This window comes from Barbus barbus (genome assembly GCF_936440315.1).
Source record: "Barbus barbus genome assembly, chromosome: 39".
In the NCBI taxonomy this organism is placed as follows: Eukaryota; Metazoa; Chordata; class Actinopteri; order Cypriniformes; family Cyprinidae; genus Barbus; species Barbus barbus.
This window is the reverse complement of record NC_136717.1, coordinates 14,615,547-14,638,303: the sequence shown is the minus strand read 5'-3', so window position 1 is coordinate 14,638,303 and position 22,757 is coordinate 14,615,547. Positions and strand designations below refer to the sequence as shown.

Below are 22,757 nucleotides of genomic sequence, written 5' to 3'. Positions count from 1 at the left end.
GCTATCCCCTGTAGTTTCCCCCTTTTTCCTGTTTGTTCCTTTGATGCTAATATGAATGTAACTGATCTTTGTGTTACTGTTCTTATGCAATAAAAAGAAAGAAAAAAAGGAGTATATATTTAGTAAAGGTTAACTACTTTTTACATTAAAAGATATTGTTGTGCATTATGAAAACAAAATTAACAAAGGTCTTGAATACATTGTCAATTTATTTTTATTGCTGGCAAAATGTTATATACATAAGCAAAAGTGTTTAAATTCATCCCCATTGTTTATGGTGTTTGTTGGTTTATTATATAATTTGATTGTTTTGTGTCATCTTTGAAATTGAAAAAAAAAAAGTTTGTTTAAAATATTACAATATTATTTTAGGATAACCTGTTACCATTTACACTATTATTTTATGCTATGCTTTGTTGTTTATGCCTTTAGTTAAAAAAGAAAGAAAGAAATATAGCCTATACATATTGATTAAAAAATATTATTTAATTTAATATTGTTCTGAGCAATAATATTTGACTAATTATGTACATCATATTTATAAAGTTACCCATAAAATCAAAAGTTATGCATTAAATATAAAAATGTATTATTATTATGGAATATGGAATTATTATGGAGTGTATTGTTTGTTTATTTGTTCAACTAGATATGGTATATGATGTGTTTCATATTAATAAATATAATTTTAGCCATTTTATAGTTTATAGTTTGAATTAAAAATGTTGTTGAAGTCTATTTTCCTATATTGAATAAACACTGATCAAAATGGTACAATTATAATTAATCTATTTATTATTGATTGGACATATTCATAAACTGAAATGGGCAAATAGTAAACCTAACATCCGTCAATGTATCCTAAGTGATACATTAGATTTAAAAAAAAAATTAAATTAAAGGAAAGGAAAAAAAAACTACAATCAAAATTATACTGTTTCTATATACTTTCAATTATTTCCTTTAACATTTAAAAATATATTGGCAATTACACCCATTATTTTTTGTTTGGCATTTTTCTGAATGTTACTCCTTATGGATAATGTAATTCATTAATACATCTTTTCTGTCCTGAAAAAAAGTCCTTGTTGTCTAGTTGGTCTCGAAATCGAGTAATAACTAGTATAACCAATAGAGGGCGACAAAGGAACACAGATTAACGGTGACCACACTGTTAGAAGCATCTCTTTACATAAAACTGCACACATTTTATTAGTATAGTGCAGACCTGTACAATGCTTGACCTGGCAGATTAATGCAATAGAGGCAAATTAAAAAATAATATCTGATTTAGAAAGCAGAAAAATCTAATTAAACCATATACATCAACAAGTTTTGCATTGCATTACAAAGTCATGGGTTTGAGATACATTGTATAGACAGGTCAGTGTTAGTCCAATATATGCTCAACAACGAGCTCCTCTCAAACTCTAAAATTCATCAATATAAATTACATTCACTTGGTCTCTACAATGTCCAACAAACAGAAGTGAATCTGTCTTCTCTAATATATGGCTGATAATGCTGAGAGTCTTTATGATGGAGATGCACCCAGTTTAATGACTACCTTAAAAAACAAAACAAAATGCAGTGTAAATACCCATATGAATAACAAGGTCAGAAATTTCAACTCCAAGCACCTCGCTTCATGTTTTCAAAAAGCTCCTTGACGTTTTGCATGTCCTCTTTCAACCTATCGGGGGCGTCTGTCTGTTCCAGCTTCTGAGAAACCTGTAGAGGCAGAGTATTAAAAAAGAAAAGTCATGCTGTTGTATAATTACTTTGCTAAATCGGAATACTTCATCATTCCTGACCACACAACTTTCAGATGATTTCTAGGGGAATACACAGTATCAAATCCCCTTTCAAAACAGGTTTTGAACAGCCTGAACTAAAACAGGATGTGAAAGTGTTTCATTAAAGTGGCAAAATAGGTTTCCTTTACAGAATTTCTGTGGCTTTGATGTGCCTGAAAATCCTGTGAAAATGTTCTGTGAAACTGCCACAAATGCACGAAAGAGTAGATGTGAGATGATAATGCAAGATTCGTACCTCGCTGAAGTAGCAGAGCATGAATTTACAGAGTTCTCGCAGAGCTGCAGATTCATTGAACTCATTTTGATGTTTCTGATGAAGAAGGGGAATTAACATTTAGGTAATTAGCGTTACAATCATCTTCCTATCAATACAGTTTCTTTCATTTCTAGGTAGTGTTTGGCATATTGTACCTTTGACTCCCCTTGAAGAAATATTTTCAACTCTTGGCTGCCAACTGAAGACTGGTCCTTCACTAACTTGTAGTAAGACTTCACTTCCTGTTTGTACTGAGGGATGTCTTTGCCATAGAGTAGCTTATTGGTTGGTGAATGCTGTAGGAGAAAAAGAGAGTCAGTAATCTCTGTCATATTCTCAGCTCTCCATGTTAGGTTTCAGTGGTTACCTTGTCCAGGTGTAGCTCGGCTAGCGAGAAGGAGTCCATGAAGGCCTGAGCGATGACGGACAGACAGCCGTCCAGGTGAGGCGTCTTTTCCATGTCGCTGAACACAAAGTCAGGGTTCTTCAGGATGTTCACCCAGAAACGAAGCGGAAGGCTGATAAGGAGGTTTGAAAATATATGCATGAACATATAAATGTTAATAAATCTTGTGCAGCTGCTGCTGGTGGAGCTGTGCAAAGTGTACTTCAATAATAGTGTGTTGTCCATCACCTGTTTGTTTTCCAGATGTGGAGAACATCAGGATCTGAGATTTTTTTTCTCTCTGCTTGTGCGTCCAGGAAGTCGAAAAAGTACTTGATGGCCAGTGGGGCCCTGCTGTTAGGAAATCCCCAGATACTCCTGAACAGATTCTCCACAAAAGAATGGACTGCTACCTGGTGGACACAATGAGCACATTTTTCATATATATAACGTGTACACACTATGGATGGATAGATCTATTCGTTCTGTTCTATTCGCCGGAGGAGTTCTGCTTGTTCATTCTCGTGAGTGTCTACATTCCACCGCAAGCGCACGTGAGCACAGCTTTAAAGAAACTCGCTAATATGATCACAGACCCGGACTGTTTTAATAATTCTCAGGGACTTTAATAAAGCAAATCTCTCCCGTGAACTGCCAAAATACAGACAGCATGTTACATGTCCCACCAGAGACAGTAATATATTGGATCACTGTTACACAACAATAAAGGACGCATATCACTCGGTTCCACGAGCAGCTTTAGGACTCTCTGATCACTGTTTGATTCATCTTATTCCAACCTACAGGCAGAAACTTAAATCTGCAAAGCCTGTATTAAGATCTGTTAAAAGATGGACTAATGAAACAGAGCGGGATCTACAAGCCTGTTTCTCTCTCACTGATTGGTCTGTTTTTGAAGCCGCTGCCATCGATCTGGATGAGTTCACAGAGACTGTAACATCTTATATCAGTTTCTGTGAGGATATGTGCATTCCTAAAAGGACTCATCTAATCTACAACAATGACAAACCATGGTTCACTGCAAAACTCAGACAGCTCCGTCAGGCCAAAGAAGATGCTTACAGAAAGGGGGATAAAGTCTTGTACAAACAGGCCAAATACACATTGGAAAATGAGATCAGAGTGGCAAAGAGGAATTATTCTGACAAGCTCAGGAAAAAATTATCTTCCAGTGATCCTGCTTCAGTGTGGAAAGGTATGAAAGATACCACCAGTTACAAGACACCATCCCCCAGCACTCTGGAGAATCAACAACTGGCAGACGACTTTAACAAGTTTTATTGTCGTTTTGAAAAATCACCCCACATCCGCCCTGAACACCTCTCCACACAACCATTAACACCTCCAGCAACCCTCCTCTCCCCCACACCTACAATTCAAATCAGTAAAGTTGATGTGTGCCAGGTCTTCAGAAAGAACAAAAGAAGGAAAGCACCAGGCCCAGACGGTGTATCACCAGCCTGTCTGAAATCCTGTGCTGACCAGCTGGCCCCCATCTTCACACAGATCTTCAACAGATCACTGGAGCTGTGTGAAGTCCCCTCAAGCTTCAAACGCTCCACCATCATCCCCGTCCCAAAGAAACCCAAAATTACTGGACTTAATAACTACAGACCTGTGGCTCTAACGTCTGTAGCCATGAAATTATTTGAAAGACTGGTTTTGGCTTATCTGAAGGACATCACTGGACCCTTACTGGACCCCCTGCAGTTTGCCTACAGAGCAAACAGGTCTGTGGATGATGCAGTCAATATGGGACTGAACTTTATCCTGCAGCATCTGGACAGACCAGGGACTTATGTGAGCATCCTGTTTGTGATTTCAGCTCCGCTTTTAACACCATCATCACGGAAACCCTTCAGAATAAATTAACCCAGCTCTCCGTCCCCACCTCTGTCTGTCAGTGGATAAACAGCTTCCTGACAGACAGACAGCATTTTATTTATTTTATATTTATTTTCTCATTTCTAATTTGCACATATTTGACCTGTACATACATAGTTGTCTATATTATGCATTGCCTATTTGGATATTTGCATATTATTCTTTTATTATATGTGTCCTGTCCTGTTGCTGTCTTTGTGTTGCACTGTTGCACATCTATCTATCTATCTATCTATCTATCTATCTATCTATCTATCTATCTATCTATCTATCTATCTATCTATCTATCTATCTATCTATCTATCTATCTATCTATCTATCTATCTATCTATCTATCTATCTATCTATCTATATATCTATCTATCTATCTATCTATCTATCTATCTATCTATCTATCTCTGCATCTGTCTATACAATATACAGTATATAATAAAAATGTTTCTGTGTGTCAATTATTCTCACCTTGGTGGAGAGCAGCTTGGTGAGGTACATCTCTTTGAACTTTAGTGCTTTTTTCTCTGGATGTTTGCTCAGGTCTGTGTCAATATCTGGATCGACCTAGACCAATCAAAAAGTCCAGTTACTATGTGCATTTAAAATGTCTTTCATAAGTTATTTTCCAGCAATGTCTTCTTATATATACTGACAGTGGTTCTAATAGCAATGTTTAAGGTTATTATGCCTCATTATAAGCAGAGGCAAAATGCTTGGTGTATCTTTCAACAACATCAACAACAAAAAGATTAGGTTCAGATTTACTTAAAACGTTGCTTCCTTTCATTTAAACAGGAAGAAGGCAAAACCGAAAGTATCACACACCCACATTCACTTCACTGCAGTGTTTGAATGCAATAGCATCTTGATATAACATATGAAACACAACACAGTCACTTGACAGATCATTAGGTGTGTCAGTGCAATGAGAAGGACACACCAAAACAAACACTTTACAGAAGTATACATGTCCTATGGCAACTCACCAGATGGAAGTACTTGACAGCAAAGTTCTCATCATCTGTGAAACAAAACACCATAATGATGAGTATATAGGCAAGCAATGTCAAGCTGATACTGGCCCTGTGGCCCAACAATCATTATTGTTGTGCTTTATGCAGGAGATAGGATGTGTTATAGTACTGAATCTCTGCTGTGGTTACAGTGAGTTTGAGTGGAACTTAAAATGGCCACATGTCAGCATAATGCAGTTGTGCTCCAACATATACTATAAACAGACATGCAAACATAACTGGATGTGAACAATGCCTGTGTTTAAACATACATTTTGACATCTTGGACCTTGTCTGACATTAAACAACATTATTACACTACAAACAGATCATTGATCACTAATATACACTCAAACTTAAATGTTGGGGATTCATTTATATTCATATTTTAATGTACAACAATCACTGATCTCTTAAATATTATAAAAACTATTATAAAATGTAAATATATAACTTCATGAAAGTTATAAAAGGCTACCAGAAACTGTCTGTGGTACATATACAGGAAAAGAGACTCCACCGACAGATATAATGCGCGGTATAAAGAGACAAAGGCAACAAATACCACCACTTCCTTTACACAAGAACAAATTTAATCCTTGTGCTTCAGTGTGAGAAGTTTGCCTTAGAATCTGAAGTTCAGCTTGACAAGTTCAACAGAAGGGATATTTCACCCAAAAATGGTAATATTCTAATTATCTACTCATCATCAAGTCATTTCAAACCCATATGACTTTATTTCATGTGTGCAAAACTAAAAGGGATTTTTATCAGACTGTTAATGCTGCTCTCTTTCGTATAAAGAAATTAGATGGGGAACCAGTGTCTGTCAATCTCCAAGAAGCACTATAAAGCATCATAAAAGCTCTATATTTATATATCTGATGTCATGGGACAGCTTGTGTGAGGAATACACTGAAATTTCAGACTTTCGCAATGTTTCTTTATATCTCTGGCCACCATTCCTTTTTATTGTATTGAAAATTAAGCTTGGACATAAACTACTTCTTATATGTTACAAGGAGATAAAAAGGCCTACAGGTTTTGAAAAAGATGAGGGCGAGTAAATGATGACAGAATTGTCATATTTTGGCTGAACTTTCTCTTTATTTGAATTTCTCTCAGCTGATGTAATGGTGTACAGAACACATCTGGTTGCACTGTTATGAAGAAAATATTTTTTTCAGAACACTTTGTGTTGCAATGTAATACTGAATGTTTTGTAGAGGGGATGGGGTGTTTGTAAAGCTACAATATTGAGGTGAGTGTAGTGAACTAGCGTGGGTTGTCAGTTATACAGGAATTAACACTCAGAATGCAAACCTATTTTAAGTACAATAATAAAGTAGCAACAACTGCAACAGCAAAATAAACCACCCAAAATGTATTGATTGTGATACTGGGCATGGCATTGTATCAGTTGGTGGATGATGGGGGGAATGTGACTCACCCTTTACACTGCTCTGAGACCTCAATGGTGCATGTACTTTTGTTGTGATAACTTTAATGCATGCTCCATCTCCAACCTGGATTGAAATACATAATTAAAAACAAACCCTGGAAAAGTTGAGAAAATGACTACTGTGGTGCAGTAGTCTATGGGTGTATTATAGGTTTGCACAACAGTTGAGCATAATCTGGGTTTATTTGGCCTTGTGATACAAGCTTTGCAAGTGAAAGGTCAATCTCAATACTGTACCTTGAATAAAGCCAACAGAGAACATAAAAATACTGAGCAAAACAGTAAGACAAACTTCTTTTGTAGTCGTTTATCTGTTAAATTTCTATTCACACAGGACTATTGTTTTATTTTATAGAGATATGAACTATAGTTTCGAAAATGTGATTGGTCATTCCGTTTTGTCACTGTTTTTACGGTGTTGCTATGTGGCTGCTGGGGTGTTCTGAGTGGTTTCTTAACGGTCCACTGAAGTGCCTTAAAACGTGCAGCACTACTCAATGGGTTGATGCAATTTAAACTGAAACAGGAAACCCCTTTTTTAAAATAGCCAGTGGCATTTCATTTATATCACAGCTCAGCCAGAGCCATTGGTTATAAGCTGGTTAAGTTGACATCCACAGTGTAATAACTCCTTTAGATACAATATGAAACTGATATTAAAGACAAAACATGATTGCAATGATGTTATAGATGTGTAGTTTAGTTAGAAAATTGTGTCATTTATGTTGGTGCATGGCACCGGTGTCATCTCTTCTACTCGTCAATGCTGTTTTCTAAGTTTGTCTAATCGTTTCGCCTCCTGATCTCATTCATGTCACTTAAAATATAGCATTTTGTTTAAAATACAAATGTCTGATATGTTTTCTGGTCTGTGCTGGCTTGCGCATATGATCCGCTCTGTGCTATCGTGTGTCTCTGCGCCAGAGCTGTCTCTGTGACACAACGCGAAACCAGACTTTATTTGCTCCAATGGAAAGCAAACTTACACTGTCTGAATCAATCCCTAACCACTATATAGCACTGTCCATGCCATTCACCATATAGAAAATAGTCATTCTGTTAACAAGTGGCCAATTTCAACAGCATCTTCAGCATTTATACTGATGCCTCAGTTTCTATAAAGAATTTGACTGGACAGAAAATCTGATGATTTTCGTTGATCATATGTTGATTGTATGTTGAGCATATTGGCGGAAGTGAGAGACTGTAAATTTTTCATAGTTTTGGCTCACACTAGCATAAGGCTAACATATTCATGCTAAAAGCCAAAAATTAATTTGATGGAGACTTTAATAGCTTAACGATAATGACAACTATAAACTTCTAATTCTATGAGAACAGTGGATTCCATGTCACAACTATAACAATAACAACACAGATGAAAGATATCATTGGAATCACTTTCAGAACAACTTTTTCCAGTTGATTAATGATCAGCCAATCAGAATGCAATAAGGTGTTTCTAAAGGGGTCCTGTACTGCCTTTGTTTTTATTTTGTACTTTTCTCTGAGGTACACTTCTAAAGTTATCAAGATTTGTACATAAAAAAATATCATAATTTAGAAGTAATAGCCTATTTTCTGTCCTGTTATGACCCCTCCCTTATCGGAATGAATAGGCGTGGCAGATTGTAGACTTGGAAGTAAACACCCACTGCTATGATTGACTTACAGTACATTATTTACCTACTACATGTGCAAATCAGTGGGCGGGGCTAAACAGGCAGTGATATCTAAGCAGGCATTGATCTTCTTCTGCGGAGGAGGTGTTTAGCCACACTATTATGTCATAAAGTGGCACATTCCACAAGCTGTCGTTTTGGCAGATTGGTTTCAATATTAGATGTTTTTAGACTAACAAAAAAGTTTTGAGTTCTGAAACTTTCTGGATGTTTTTATAGTACCGTGACCTCTTATATGTGACCCTGGACCACAAAAGCAGTCTTAAGTTGCACATGTATATTTGTAGCAATAGCCAACAATACATGGTATTGGTAAAAAAAAAAATAATATTTTATGTCAAAAATCATTAGGATATTAAGTAAAGATCATGTTCCGTTTTGTTACTTTTGTTATGGCTCTCCTGTAAAGTTGGTGAAATGTCACTTAACGTCTTTCTGGTTCTCATCCCTCGATATGGCCCATGTGGGATTTTTGTTTTATCGGTTGTCTGTTTGCTTAGAATATAGTCCACTTCTCAAAAAATATGTTTACAGCATTTTTTGTGCTCGTGCACTCACCTGATAATGTTTTAGAGTGTTCAACATGGTAACGTGCCCCCGAATCTCTGAGGACTCGTCAACTTCCTGTAGCATGACAAACCTTCCTTCCTTTTCATATTCTGTGAGTGCACAACATAAAACAGAGAATATAAACAGGAATTAGTTTGGCAGATATTGCAACTGGCAACCTGAAATTGTGTGTTAACAACAGACGTACGCTCTATAGGGAAGTTTTATGAAATATTATGATCATCAACAGTGAGAGAGTGAAAAACAGAGAATCTACTAACCGATTTCTACATCCCTGACCTGCTGGAAGGGAAAGCCAAACTTGCGCTGGAAGGTCTGTAAGATTTTCTCCTTGACCTGTTGTATTGTGTCACAGGTCAGTGCGTTGACCTCTAAGGGTTCACTGACCTCTCCTCCAGTCCCCACAGCAAACACAACCTTCAGTTTCTACAGGGGGTGAAAACATAAACCAAACAATTTAATGACTACTGATTTTATATGTGGCACATAATATATCTATAATGTTTTTTTTTGTTCGTTTTTTTATGAGAAGATGCATGGAGAAGCAAACAGTTTAAGGAACAAAATAAAAATATGACCTGTAATCTTCTTCAGAAAACACTGAATGTTCAATTTCAGAGATAACTTAAAAAAAAAAAGTTGCTGCTATTACGATGGAATTTAAAAAAAAATTATTCCACTCATAATGTCTTTCATATCACTGGGGCTGTTCATACAGACAATATTTAATAAACCAGTAAAAGAAAACATTATGTATAGACCATTTTCTTATACACTTTTTTATTTTTTACTGTCAGATAGATCAAAACATTTTAAACTGTCAAACAAATTATCTATATGATATGATAATATTTTATTTAGTTTATTTGCAAAAACATATAACTTTTTTTTTTTCAAAATCATGTTTTTTATTGTTATCATGTTTTTATTGTGTTTTATTGTGTTAGTTAGCTGTATTTTTTAGTTAACCTAATCAAAATAACCTAACTGCAGTTTGATTGAGATTAATTGGAATGCACAATACAAAAAAAAAAAATTATTGATGAAAATTGTTTATAGTTATCTGTTTTTGCAAATGAACTCTTCATATGTAACAATGAGTCAGACTTGTAAAAATGCTGTATCGACTTAAATATCTTAGAATGGTAGTTTTAAAAAATACACAATTGCATAAGACTATGCAGTTTAAACACTTCTTGTGTTTTTGTGACTGTAATTTCCTGTAAAGCAGCAGAATACAGTTTTGTATAAGGGTACAGTCATTTTAGACACTTTCAAAACTGTTGCAACAGAGATGGAAATACAGTTTTTAAATACGTGAATTATGCTTCCATCTTTGTTGCCACAGTTTTGGAAGTGCCTTCTTCTGTTCTAAAGAAGGGGGTGTCCCAACACTTTTGTCCTTATAGTGTCTATACAAGTCATTGGTGTTTGGTGATGAGTTTTTGGCTCAAGGTCTGCATATAAAGTCACACCAGAGGAGTTCAGCTGGGATCAGGACTTGGCTTTCTGCAGATCAGTCAAGTTCTTCCACACTGACTGAATCAATCATGTCTTTTTGAACCGTGCCTTATACACAGAGGCACTGTCATGTTAGAATAGAAAAGGGTCCTGTCCAAACTGTTGCTATAAAATTAGAAGCACACAATTCTCTAGAATATCATTATATGCTTTAACATTAAGATTTGTTCTCATGGAAATTACTAAAGTAGTCAAACCTGTTCATTAGAAGGGGGTGACCCAATACTTTTGGCAATATAGTGTACCTTCCTTTGGAGAAATGGCATTTACTGGCTTGTCAATACAGGTACAGTCCAGTTTTGTGAGAGGAAGGCTTGTGCAAGACTGATATCATTGCAGAAAGCAGAATGCAGAAGCACAACGGTCGCACCAGTCTGACTGTGAAAGCCTGCTGGTGATTTTGGGGGGGAAGATGGCCTTGTCACATGATTCTGTCCACAAACTATCATTAATCTTTCCTGTTTTCTTGTTCACACAATTGTGTTTATGAGCAAAAAAACAACCATCCAACCACATTCAATACGAGAATTGCACATCAGGAAGAAATCAGGAACAAAAAATTATGGGAAACAAAACAATTATAAACGTAATTCTCTATGGCCCAGCATTAAAGGTTACATTAGTTCACGCAAAAATGAAAATTCTGTCATCATTTGCCCACTCTCAATTTGTTCCAAATCAATTTCTTTCTTCTGACTAATAGAAAAGAAGATCATTTGAAACATGTGGGTAATCAACCAGTTTCTGCCCCACATAGACTTCAATATTTTTTTTCCATACTATGGAATTCAATGGGGACCAGCAACCTTTTGGTTACCAACATTCTTCAAAATATCTTTGTTGATGTTCCACAGAGGAAATAATTCAAACACATTTGAAACAACTATTAGTGCAAAAAAACGCAACAGTCAGAAAATGTTGCTTGAAGAACTTGTGCAAGAAATGTTGTGCAACGAAGCTACAGGATGACTTTCTGTGGTTTAAGAATGGACATGATGGTAACAGAAAAAGCAGAAGCTTATGAGCATCTAATGCAAGAGGTTTAAAATGTACACAGCTCATCAGAGTGTTCTGTATCAAATGTCACGGTTTTAACAAAGAAATATAATCACAGGAATAAATTATATTTTAAAATATATTTTAAATTTTACTATGTTTAGATCAAATAAATGCAACCTTAGGGAGCATAAGACACTCAATTCAAAAACAATTAAAAAATTGCAACTTTTGAACGGTTTGTGTGGTAAGGGAAATATTTGGTGTTTTTGATTAAAATGGGGAATTTTATCAAATGTGAATGTGGCTTGCAAATTACAGAAAAGCATTTCTAAAGTTAATACTTTCCATAACTGCTTGTTTTTGCAAACACTTCCTCATTGCATAAAAGAGACAGTAAAAGAGGAAAAACTGACCAAGGCCTCAAAGTCCTGTGCTTGGCAGAGAAGCCAGTCCTCGCTAAGAGTGTACAGAGCTTTCTCTGTCACCGAATCCACCGGCCCTTTCGAGATTTGCTGAGTCAGAGCTGACACCAACAGGAAGAGAGGCTGTCCTACTGATTCCTATGGAGGAAACATATGCATTCTTGAGTAGTTGAAGAGAATATGTGCTTTCTAAATCCCTAACAGAGTGGATGTATGGACAGACCCTGAGGAAGCCGTACAGACAGATGGACATCCAGTTGGTAAGAAGCTTCTCAACTATGGACTCTGTGCGGCGCAGGAGAAGTTTGGGATTTGCATTGCTGGACTGGTCCATCAGACTCTGCAGAAGGTCCTCCATGACCTCTGTGAAATAAACCAGGTCTCCATGGAGGGCCAGAGTCAACAGAGATGCCACTTTACATCTAAGAGGAAGAGGAACAGACAGAGAGATAAAAAGATAGGAACAAAAACACAAGTTAGACAGAACAGAAGAAATATGAGTATGCAAATAGTGTTACTGGCAGTTACGCATCTGTTTGCAAACAGAAACCAAGCACGGCTTCATTCATTCATTAATTTTGTATAATATGTACAGTATGTTGCAATTTCTTGTATTATGTTCATTTTATTTTATTTTTGAAGATTGATGCTTTGAAAAATACTTCTATACTTTTTATTGGTTTATTTTCTTCATTTAATTCATTTAGTTTTATTATTAATTAGGAATGCATATACTGGTATCGGTATCGGCCCGATACTGAGCTCATGTCCTCGTACTCGTAAAAACACTCCGATACCAAAGACCGATACCCCGTGACGTCATCGACAGAACTTTCAGTGCACAGAGGCTCCGGCAACAGCGACAGAATGTCAGGCTCAGCGGTGTGGAAATATTTCAACATTAATGCAAAAAATGTCTGTGGGAGAGACAGCCACACCTGAGACACATGCTGCACCAGCTGACAAAAGGTCTCACAGCGACAAGCCACGTAGCAGTCTGGACAGTGTTTTTGAAGAAATTGCAGATGAATGTGCATCTGCATCTGAGAGCAGAGCTCCAGCATCCACCACCATACAGCTGGAAGCATACCTTGGAGAGACCACTGTGCGTCATTCAGAGAAACCCTTCATGTACTGGGCAGTTAATAATCTGCGATTTCCTGCTCTGGCTCAAATGGCACAAAAATATCTTTCAGCCCCATGCAGCAGTGTGGAAAGTGAAAGACTCTTCAGCTCAGTGTCACACATTCTGACTGACAACAGAAGCAGGCTTGTAGCTGAACATGCAGAGATGCTTCTGTTCCTTAAAAAAAACTGCCACTTACTTTTGAAAAATAATGTGAACTGATTGACGGCTTTTTGTAATTTTCATCTTGCAAAAATTATTGCAGAAGTAAAAACATGCTGTATAAATGCTCTAATGAACATCCTTAACTAATGGCTTATGAGCACTTAGACTTACAATTATTGTGTTGCTCACAATGGTTAGACAGTTCACTGTTATATTTCACCGTGAACATTGCTACACAGTGTTATGTTATAAACATTTGTTCAGTGAAATTAGTTTGTAGATTTTTGACAACTTTGTGACAGGTTGATAAATCAATGTTTTTTTTATATATTATTGTTATTATTATTATTAATAATAATATTATTTTATTATGACCTTGGTTTGGTTATGGAAGTTATTAGATACTGTGAAAATTGTTTGTACTTTCACAACCTTGTGACAAGCAGAATTTTTGAATTACAGTTGTTTATAATTACAGAGAAGCTGTCCTTAAAATTATTAGTCTCACTGTGTCATTACTTGGAAAACTGGCACATAACAAAAATCAGGTATCGGTATCAGTATCGGCGAGTACCAGGAAAGAAATATCGGTGCTCGTACTCGGTCTTTAAAAAATGGTATCGGTGCATCCCTATTATTAATCTTTTTTTATTACTTAGAATTTGATCATCTATAACATTTAATACTTTTTTTTAATTTAAGACATTTTTATTATATTTTTATATTACTTCTTATTTTCTTGCCCTTGCAATGCTTACTATTGTTGTTTAATCTTTAATCTAAATGATTGTGGGGTTTCATGGAATATTTGTCTTCATGAATAAGAGATAAGAGGGAATGTCTCCATGTCAAGGTTTTTTGAGATGTCGTTCTGAAGCAGTTTGATATAACAATTGTTGGATTTGTGCTGCTCAGATGAAGTCTGGGCATTAAAATATCTTCTAACGGGATCTAGGTAAGAGACTGAATGCATTATTCCTGTGAGGAGATTCAATCTAACACCATCAAACTAATACAGTACTTCGAATATAAAACTAAATTTATTAAGTACATGATCAAACACATATCTGTGTTTCAGTGTGGAGGTAATTTTAAGGGCAGACACTTTTGAGTCCCCTAGAAGAGGAAGATCTGCTATTCTTAAAAAAAAAGCACAAAATATTATCTGTTTACACTTCTAAACAACAGGCATCAAGCCAAGGTCTCAAAATTACTGTGACCAGGTTCATCAAGTCATCTTCAAACAGAGGTGAGAATATGTTCAAAGTGTCTTCTTCCTCTTTTGTAACTCGCTTTGGATAAAAGTGTCTTCTAAATGCATACATTTAAATGCCTTTGACTCACTTGTCTTTTATGCTGAAGTTTTTCTGTTGCTCTAATGCATGAACGAAACAACTGAGAAACTGCTTATCTCTGATCAGCGCAGCAAAGGCCTGACATTTCTCATCTACAGTTGGCTTCTCAGAGTCCTAACCATAAAAAATACAGATAAAACATTTAGTTTTGTACAATGTGATATATACTACTAAAGACACTGCAGCTTCTTACCTGCCCAATGTCTCTGATCATGACTGCTGCCAGAGGACCAGCCTAGAGAAAATGAGAAAATATATATTAAACAAACAAACACATATAGCAACTCTACAAGAAAAAAGGGAATTTAAGAGAGATAAAAGTATTAAACCTCAGGAAAGAAGATTTTTGAGGCAAAGTGTTTGTAATCCAGGAAGGGTATGGCTCCAACATTATCAATTAAATCAGATTTTTCTGTTTGCAAGTCAACAAAGCCTGTCCAAACAAACAAACAAACAAACAAACATAAATGCATAGTGAAATCACACACAACAAGACAGGAAATATTTCTAAAGTATGGGTATAATATGAACATTTAAGGGAGTAATGACATTTTCATGTTCACAGCAGCATGTTTGCCTGCAAACATTTACATAACCTGCATATCCTGTGGTGGTTATGTAGTTACTTACAAGCTCAAAAGAAAAAAAAACCCCAGTCTCCATGACATTCTGGACCCTAATATTGCTTGTGATCCTTGTTCAGTGTAAGTAAGTTTTTAAAAATGTTTTATTGACTGCCATGCATATTGCTTAGAAAAGTAGTTGCATGATTTGAGGCTTTATTTGTGTCCTGTGCACAAATGTGCAGGAGGAGTTAAACACCAAAGTTGAATATTTAGGGTTAGTTTGTGTTTGTAACTCTAACCTTCAGTATGTGGTATAACCTTCTAACCTTCAATACCACAAAGACCAGTATTTCAAAGATGACCAACCTTGTCGTATGTCCCTTCTGATGTTGCTTTCCAGCATTTCCAGTTGTTTGTTCATTCTCTCATTCATTTGTCTCTGGCTCTTACGGTGAATAATGAACCCAACTAGACAGAGGAGCAAACACATTCATACCTGCAGGACGATTGTGAAAATATGTGATGTAAATCTGAAATCACTTACCAGCAGCACCCAGAATTATGAGCAGAATCAATGCAGCAAGGATGAGTAAATATATTAAATGACCTTGAGGCTCAAGGTTTTTAGAAAATTCCCCAATATTTATCTGAAAATTATAGTAAAAGATAGAAGATTTTGTATGTAAGATATATAATTGTAGTAAATAATTTACAATAATTAATTAAAACAATTTGCCTAAAGAAATGAATATTTGAACTCACAATGAGTGAGTCCACTGCATTCACGGCTCCTGATTTAATCTTACAGATGACGGCATTGGACTCAATCTTCTCCAGAACACACTGATACTGCTCATCTCCCTGTAGACCTGTCACAATCACCTCACTGATACTCAAGTTCAAATCATCCTTCATTTTCTGAGAAACAGAGAGTGTGGGATGGTTTGTAAGTTGTAAGTTTCACAAGCTGATGTGCAGACACATAGTAAATTTACTGAGAGTTTTTAAGACCAGGGGCCACAATGCATGCCAAAAATGCAGACAGTAGACTAAAGTTAAACTCACTGTATCATTAAACTCACCTTAATGTTCACCTGTACATCATTTGCCACATGTAAGGTGGTGAATCCAGTGAATTCTGGATCAGGCTTGTACGACAAATCCCCACAGTCCACAGTGGTGTTCCCAACATTCAACAACAAGCTAAACTGACTACTGCCATCATAGGGGGTTGAGTTAAACCACATGTCCTGAGAAAGAGAGACAATGAAAATATGATGCTAATACATGTGACATTTAAAGCTGCATGTAAGCTGTGAATACAATTAAAGTCTTCAGTCATTAATAAAATTCTGACAGAGACAAGCTTATATTTACTTTCATGTTAACTGACAATCAATATTAAAATGATTAAAATCTAAATTTAATTATTATTAAATATTAAAATTCTATAAAATTAAGTTTAAAATGAATTAAAAATAATAATAAAAACCTCCAACCAATTGCTTGCAATGTTTAGGCATCATAACAGTTTGAGGTCAGTAAGGTGATGGATGTTTGAAGACTAGACTTAAATAGCTGACCTCTATGTATCAGATAAAGTTCTGTGAGCAACTGCACGCGTAATAAACACATCTTACCCCTGAGCTTGTGTTGTATTGTGTTTTCAGCACTTTATTAGAGGGATGGGCAGTGACTGACTCCACTAATTCCAGATTGCTGCCCTGAACATAAATCTTCCTTCCACCGCTAAATGAAGAGATTAAAACAACTTCAGCCAGTAATACATGATAATACATTTATTCATCTATTTACTTTTTATTTATTTATTTACATTTGAATTCCCCCACTTATTTTTGCATATGTTGCTTTTGCATGCACACACAGACACATAATGCCATGCATTCCTACAAACAATGGACATGAAACCCACCAGAAATATTAAGAAAAGCCAGGCAGTCAGAAAGCAGGTTGCTCTTACTAAACCTCTAACAGTTTAAGCAAGACTAAACTGCAGATTTCAGAAACATGACAAAACATGCAGGAAATGACCTAATGATTCTCATTTCTGCTTTCATTTTTTCCTGTCTCACATATGTTTTTCCATCTGTTCTAAAAGTATCTCTGCAGATCATTGCAAATCTTATTTTTCCACATTAACAGTACTCTTGAAAATTTCATGATTAAAATGTTCTGTATGACATTAGATTTGCTAATTAAAATGTGCAGTAGACATCTTAAGGTGTTGATGAGGTGTGGAAGCTGTCTGACCTGCTCCAGGTGACTGTGGGCTGTATTCCTATGCAGCTGGGCTGAGAACTGTAAGTGATGGTGCTGTTACCATGACAACGGTCGTCAGGAGTAACAACACACACTTTCACTGTTCCTTTAGTTGCACTGGGAGGAATGTGGAACCTTAAAGTGTCACTGGAGCGATCCAGCACTGGAGATCTGAAGAGAAACATTCATGTCCAGATATACAGTATCATTTATCTGAATCTACACACATTCATATATACCACTAAACAAACACACAGTCTCACTCTTTAGGAATGCACTCCAGATCCCCTCGAATACGGATTTTAGTGACAGATTCCAGGTTCCTTCCTCTTAGTAAAACATTGTTTCTGCCATTGAAAGAAGCCTTGCTCGGCTCCAGAGACAGAATCTCTGGCTCCTACAGGATACCAAAGGTTGCACCCAGTTACAAAACAAAACAAAGTCATAATGTAAAGTCATATTGTTTGAAATAGTTACATACAGAAAAAAACAATATCCCTATTTTGTAAAGTTGGGCACATAATCAGTATGACACTTACATCATAGCCCATCTCAGAGAGTAGATGTTTACATGCATCCTAAAGAGTAGAGAAAGAGCAGTTCATGTACTTCCTGAGTTCCCATCAGTCAATGATAATTTAGCTATCAACAATGATTTAATATGAATTTATTAAGGTATGCTATTTCCCAATACATGTATACTGAATCACTGGATTATAGGTTACACATCATCTCACCTGTATGTTTAACTGTGGTCCAGGTCCATGTGTCCAGTCACAACGCTGGGAAGAAGAGGACCAGTGACACCCAGACGAGATACACTGAACACACCTGCATTTAATTCATATTTGTAATATTTTATTAAATAAAAGTTCAAAGAAGTCTTCCAAAATTATTTTAGACTGTGATTTTCTCACTGTGCATAAGATGCATTTGGTGAATTTTCTGTGATACTGGAGCAGTTCCTCAGCGTCAGCATCTCTGTGATCTTCTGATCCTCAATAGTAACTGTAGCAGAAACTTTTAAACCTGAACAGATGTTTATGATTATAAATAATCAGATTCCGACTACATAAACGCACTGTATGTTAGTAAATATACAACTTCTTTGAAGGAAAACCAACCTCTAGTGTAGAGCATCTGGTCAGAAAAACTACAGGAGCAGTTTGGGAAAACTGCAGGTGAACCAGACCCGTCACACAGGTTTACACTCTCTTTAGAGAAGGTGCATGAGAAAGCAGGATTTCTTGGGCTCTCCAGACTCAAGGAAAGATGTAGAGTAATCTGTGTAGGAGAGGGCAATGGCTGGTAAAGAGTAGTCTAGTTAGTAAATATTTTCCAAATTATAATTGAAAAAATTGTTTTAGATATTGATGTCTACCTTTCTAGAGGAATTCTCTGTCATCTGAAAAGAAAACAGCTTTGTCTGAAGAGAGTTTTTTGGGATGGACACCCATGAAGTGTCTGAGCATTCATCTTGAGTAGAACATCTAGATAAAAACAGCATCAACCAATACATAACTACAGAATTGTTTGCACACTGCTCATCATGTCCATATATATGATAAGAAGTTAATATGCTGTTCTACAATTCGGCACATTAATTGTAAATGTAGCCCGCAGTAGATATCGTGTGTGAAGTGATAAAGGCAGGCTGACCTGTGTGTGTTCAGACACCAGCCGCAGACAGGATCCAGGGAAGCTCTGCAGGCTTTCAGAGTGCTGTAATTACCACACTGAACAATGGACACTCTTCTTAACTACATCAAAAAAACATGAGCAGAAAGAGACAAGTATGATGATTCGATCTAACACACAGTAAAGGATACTGCCTGATTTACTTAGTTTAATTTAGTGGTTCTTGAACTGTGGGGCATGGGAGAATTGCCTTTTCTGGCGGATAAAAACTATTAGGCAAACTATTCCTTTCATGTTGCTTCTGAAAAGCATTATCACTTTTTACTTATTTATTTTAGAACACTGTAAAATAATTTTTGTGTAATTAAAATGTTATATACAGAAACTTCATTATTTTCAAGATTTTTTTACTACACTAGTACTATATATACTATATTTTCATTGTTTGTAAACTGCACATTTTTAACCTCACCTGTTTCTTCAGAACAATGTAGATATGCTTGAAATCTACTGGATCAAAATGCATTCTGGGAAGCACTGCTCGTTCATCATCAGATTTGAACAGCACTATTGGACAGCCTGGTGTGAATTTCTCATCCAACACTAGCTAAAGAAACAAACAGAAATACAAATCATGAATTATGACTGCAGTTGAAAAGCAGAATAAAAAAAATAAAAAGAGTTTAGAGCTATATGTGGGAATGGAAATGGTGGTCATGTGTTTAAAAATAAAAACTCAGAAAAAAAGAATAGTGAAAATAAAGCACATGTGTATGAGAGAGAGGTGACGGAGACCTTTATGAGTTGTCCATCACTGGTTCCTATGAACAGCACAATCCAGGGTCCATTTCTATCTGCTGCCACTGCTGATATTGAGCTGTACTTGAACACCACAGAGAGCGGCTGAAGTTCACTACCTCTCTGAAACACAAACAACATAATTCAACTTTATATGATTGTAGTGAATAGTACAACTATGTTTATCAACATCAATAATGTGAAATACTTTTCTTTTTTTCCTTTTTTTAACGTGTATGAATGCAATTTCCAACCTCAGATCCACATGGTTTTTCCCCATTAGCGCAGAAGCCCTTCACTTGTCCTTGAACGTTACTGATGTCGTACAGAGCCAGCGCGCTGTTCTCCGGATCCTGCTGATTCTGCGCACTGAACGCACCTGCCCAAATAACACCGTTCACTGAGGGAATAACGGTGGAGGCGACGAGCACTGGACGAACTTTATCACTGCAGCATCTTATGGTTGCAGCCTGTAGAGATTTGATAATATCTGCCTTTTTCCCTTTAGAGCTGTTCATACACAGGACGAGCACTTTCCTCTCAGAGTCAGTCTTTGCGTTGAGAAATAAATAGGATTCTGAGGGCGAAACTCTCTGGAATCCATCAACAAACTCCACATCTCTCACTGTGCTCTGAATGAAGGCCTCTGATGATTCTGCTGTTCTTGAGAAAATCCCTCCTGATTGATTTTGTAAAGTGCTCAGCAAGCTAACAACAGAATACCTGCTATCCTGAGGTTTTGCATCCTCATCCTTTTTCCCAACCAAAAGGTACCTACCGCTTATGAAGGCAACAGATTTTCCATTTTGTCGCAGTCCTGCCAGTATATTACTTTCATAGTAAATACTGTTTGTAATGTCATTTATATCAAGAACTTCACAATATCCATCTTCAAAAGTCCCACACGTTATCAGGGTGCCGTTGGTGTCAAAAGGCACCAGAATGTTGACTCTGCTATGGTGAGTAGCATTAGTGATGTCTTTCCTCTTCTCCTCATACAGATCGTGTCTCATCTGATGTAGTCGATGTTCAGTAAGAACAAATAACTTACTGTTACCAACTACAAAATCCTTGATGTCTCCATCAAAGTTCACCACATCACCGCAAATGCAGTATTTCAAAAGTACAAGTATTCCCAGTAAGTATCCTCTCATCCTGCATGTGATGAGCAGCTGAAGTTTAGAGATCTTGTTGCAGCGATCAGCTGCGCTCAGACGCGTCCACTCGTGAAGTGGATGGAAGTGAAAGCAGCGGCTCTGAGGATGCAGATGACTTCCGCGCAACACACCAACAAATCTGTTGCCCTGATTGCAACATTTAGACGTTTTGAAAGTTATACCATTTAATGATGAAAAACATTTTATGATCAAACACAAAAGAAAATACGAGTCAGGAACAAGTCTGTACTCTTTTGGATTCATTTTACTGACAAACTTTATATTTAATAGTTCTAATTTTGTGAAGTTCTGTAGTTCATTAGTTACTGCTGCACCCTTGTGGTACATAAACAGCTTCATATTAGAAAATAATAAAATACACAAAAATATAATTTTTTGCCATCTAGATGTAGTTTGATATTTGATGAGCTTTAGTGAAACTTTTTATCTGTTTATTTCTATTTTCTATCTAATTAGCTTCAGTGAACTAGCATCATTGTTAATTAGAGATTAACATAATTTGGACATCATTTCTGTTGACATTGGTGCACCATAACATACAAAAAAATTTTAAAAAGACTTGTCGCTGTCACGACACAGGCTAGGAGACACAGAGGAATGTGGTCAAACGACGTTCTTTATTTAAGGAACTGAGGAGAGAAACCAGGAGGATTGCATGAGTGAAGCCCAACGTGACTAGGTGCTGATGGCTGGCCTTGCCATGACTGAATGACGGGCTGGGATCGCTAGCAGGAATCCGGGGAGCAATGGAAAGCAGGAACGGTGGAGAACAGGATCTGTGGAGAAACGGGAACTCTGAGGTAAGGAAACACACAGGTAGGTATATAGGTCTGGCTTGGTTCTAGGTGTGAAGTAGACCGGACGAGGAAGGAGTGTGGAGAGTGAGTAGATATGGTGGAGGTTGGCTGGCTGCAGCAGGTGTGGGGAATCAGAATGCAGGTGACTGTGATCTTGTAAACGAGGGTGGTGATGACTGCAGTGACTGTGGTGACAGAGACTCGCTGACATTACCTCCCCCTACCGGAAGGTGCGTCCCGCACCGTAACAGTCACATCTGGGAGGGGGGGTGTGCGCCCTGGAGGCCCGTGCAGGGCAGGGACACAGGGGAAGCCTCCAGGGCGGATCCAGGGACTCGGGAGACCATGGCAGATCAGGAGACTCAGGGAGCCATGGCGGGACTGGAGACTTGGGAGGCCATGGCAGGACAGGAGACTCAAGAGGCCATGGCGGGACTCGGATCTGTGGGCTTGGATGGCCATGGCGGATCTGTGGGCTTGGACGGCCATGGCGGATCTATTTTTTCGGAGGGCTTACACGAAGAACCATAGTGGCCATCCCCCTGGCCACTAGGGTTATCCCAGACAGGGATATATAGCCCAACCTCAAAACAGGGTGGTGATGACTGCAGTGACTGTGGTGACAGAGACTCGCTGACAGTCGCCATACAGGTTTGAATATTGTATTTATAAGCCACAGAAACAGACACAGAAAAACCCCATTAATAGAGGATTAATAGCGTAGCCTACTAATCAATGACCAGAGTTAACTGATATTTATGAATAGTAACATTTAGATTTATATAAAGTCTGTTAGATGTTTTATTTATAAAACAGTAGCTTTGGCAA

The 22,757-nt window shown here is 37.1% G+C and overlaps 1 protein-coding gene across 2 annotated transcripts; it reads right to left on the bottom strand.

Moving 5' to 3' along the window:
* Nucleotides 1-772: 772 nt before the first annotated feature.
* LOC306859066 (plexin-C1-like) lies at nucleotides 773-21,195 on the bottom strand. Of its 2 annotated transcripts, none has more exons than XM_079399873.1 (31): nucleotides 20,209-21,195; nucleotides 19,952-20,077; nucleotides 19,629-19,763; nucleotides 19,178-19,278; nucleotides 18,900-19,008; nucleotides 18,643-18,823; nucleotides 18,436-18,547; nucleotides 18,256-18,349; nucleotides 18,058-18,096; nucleotides 17,782-17,915; nucleotides 17,510-17,689; nucleotides 16,879-16,987; nucleotides 16,321-16,488; nucleotides 16,001-16,156; nucleotides 15,783-15,885; nucleotides 15,605-15,706; nucleotides 15,002-15,105; nucleotides 14,866-14,907; nucleotides 14,662-14,786; nucleotides 12,250-12,448; nucleotides 12,018-12,164; nucleotides 9,345-9,510; nucleotides 9,073-9,173; nucleotides 6,821-6,896; nucleotides 5,344-5,378; nucleotides 4,826-4,921; nucleotides 2,708-2,871; nucleotides 2,441-2,591; nucleotides 2,229-2,369; nucleotides 2,053-2,127; nucleotides 773-1,731 (listed from the first exon to the last, which is right to left on the bottom strand). In XM_079399873.1, the coding sequence occupies exons 1-31, from the start codon at nucleotides 21,106-21,108 to the stop codon at nucleotides 1,627-1,629; spliced, it is 4,476 nt and encodes a 1,491-aa protein (XP_079255999.1). In that variant the 5' UTR covers nucleotides 21,109-21,195; the 3' UTR covers nucleotides 773-1,626. The 2 variants fall into 2 exon arrangements, with proteins under 2 accessions (XP_079255999.1, XP_079256000.1); XM_079399874.1 differs by having other exon boundaries at nucleotides 18,643-18,802; nucleotides 20,209-21,181.
* Nucleotides 21,196-22,757: the final 1,562 nt, after the last annotated feature.

Coding starts and splice junctions, on each gene's coding strand:
- LOC306859066 (XM_079399873.1), bottom strand. CDS start 21,108: ATGAGAGGATACTTACTGGGAATACTTGTACTTTTGAAATACTGCATT. Junction 19,009..19,177: donor TGGTGTCTGAACACACACAG/GTCAGCCTGCCT, acceptor GTTTTTATCTAG/ATGTTCTACTCAAGATGAAT. Junction 17,916..18,057: donor TCTCTGAGATGGGCTATGAT/GTAAGTGTCATA, acceptor GGTATCCTGTAG/GAGCCAGAGATTCTGTCTCT.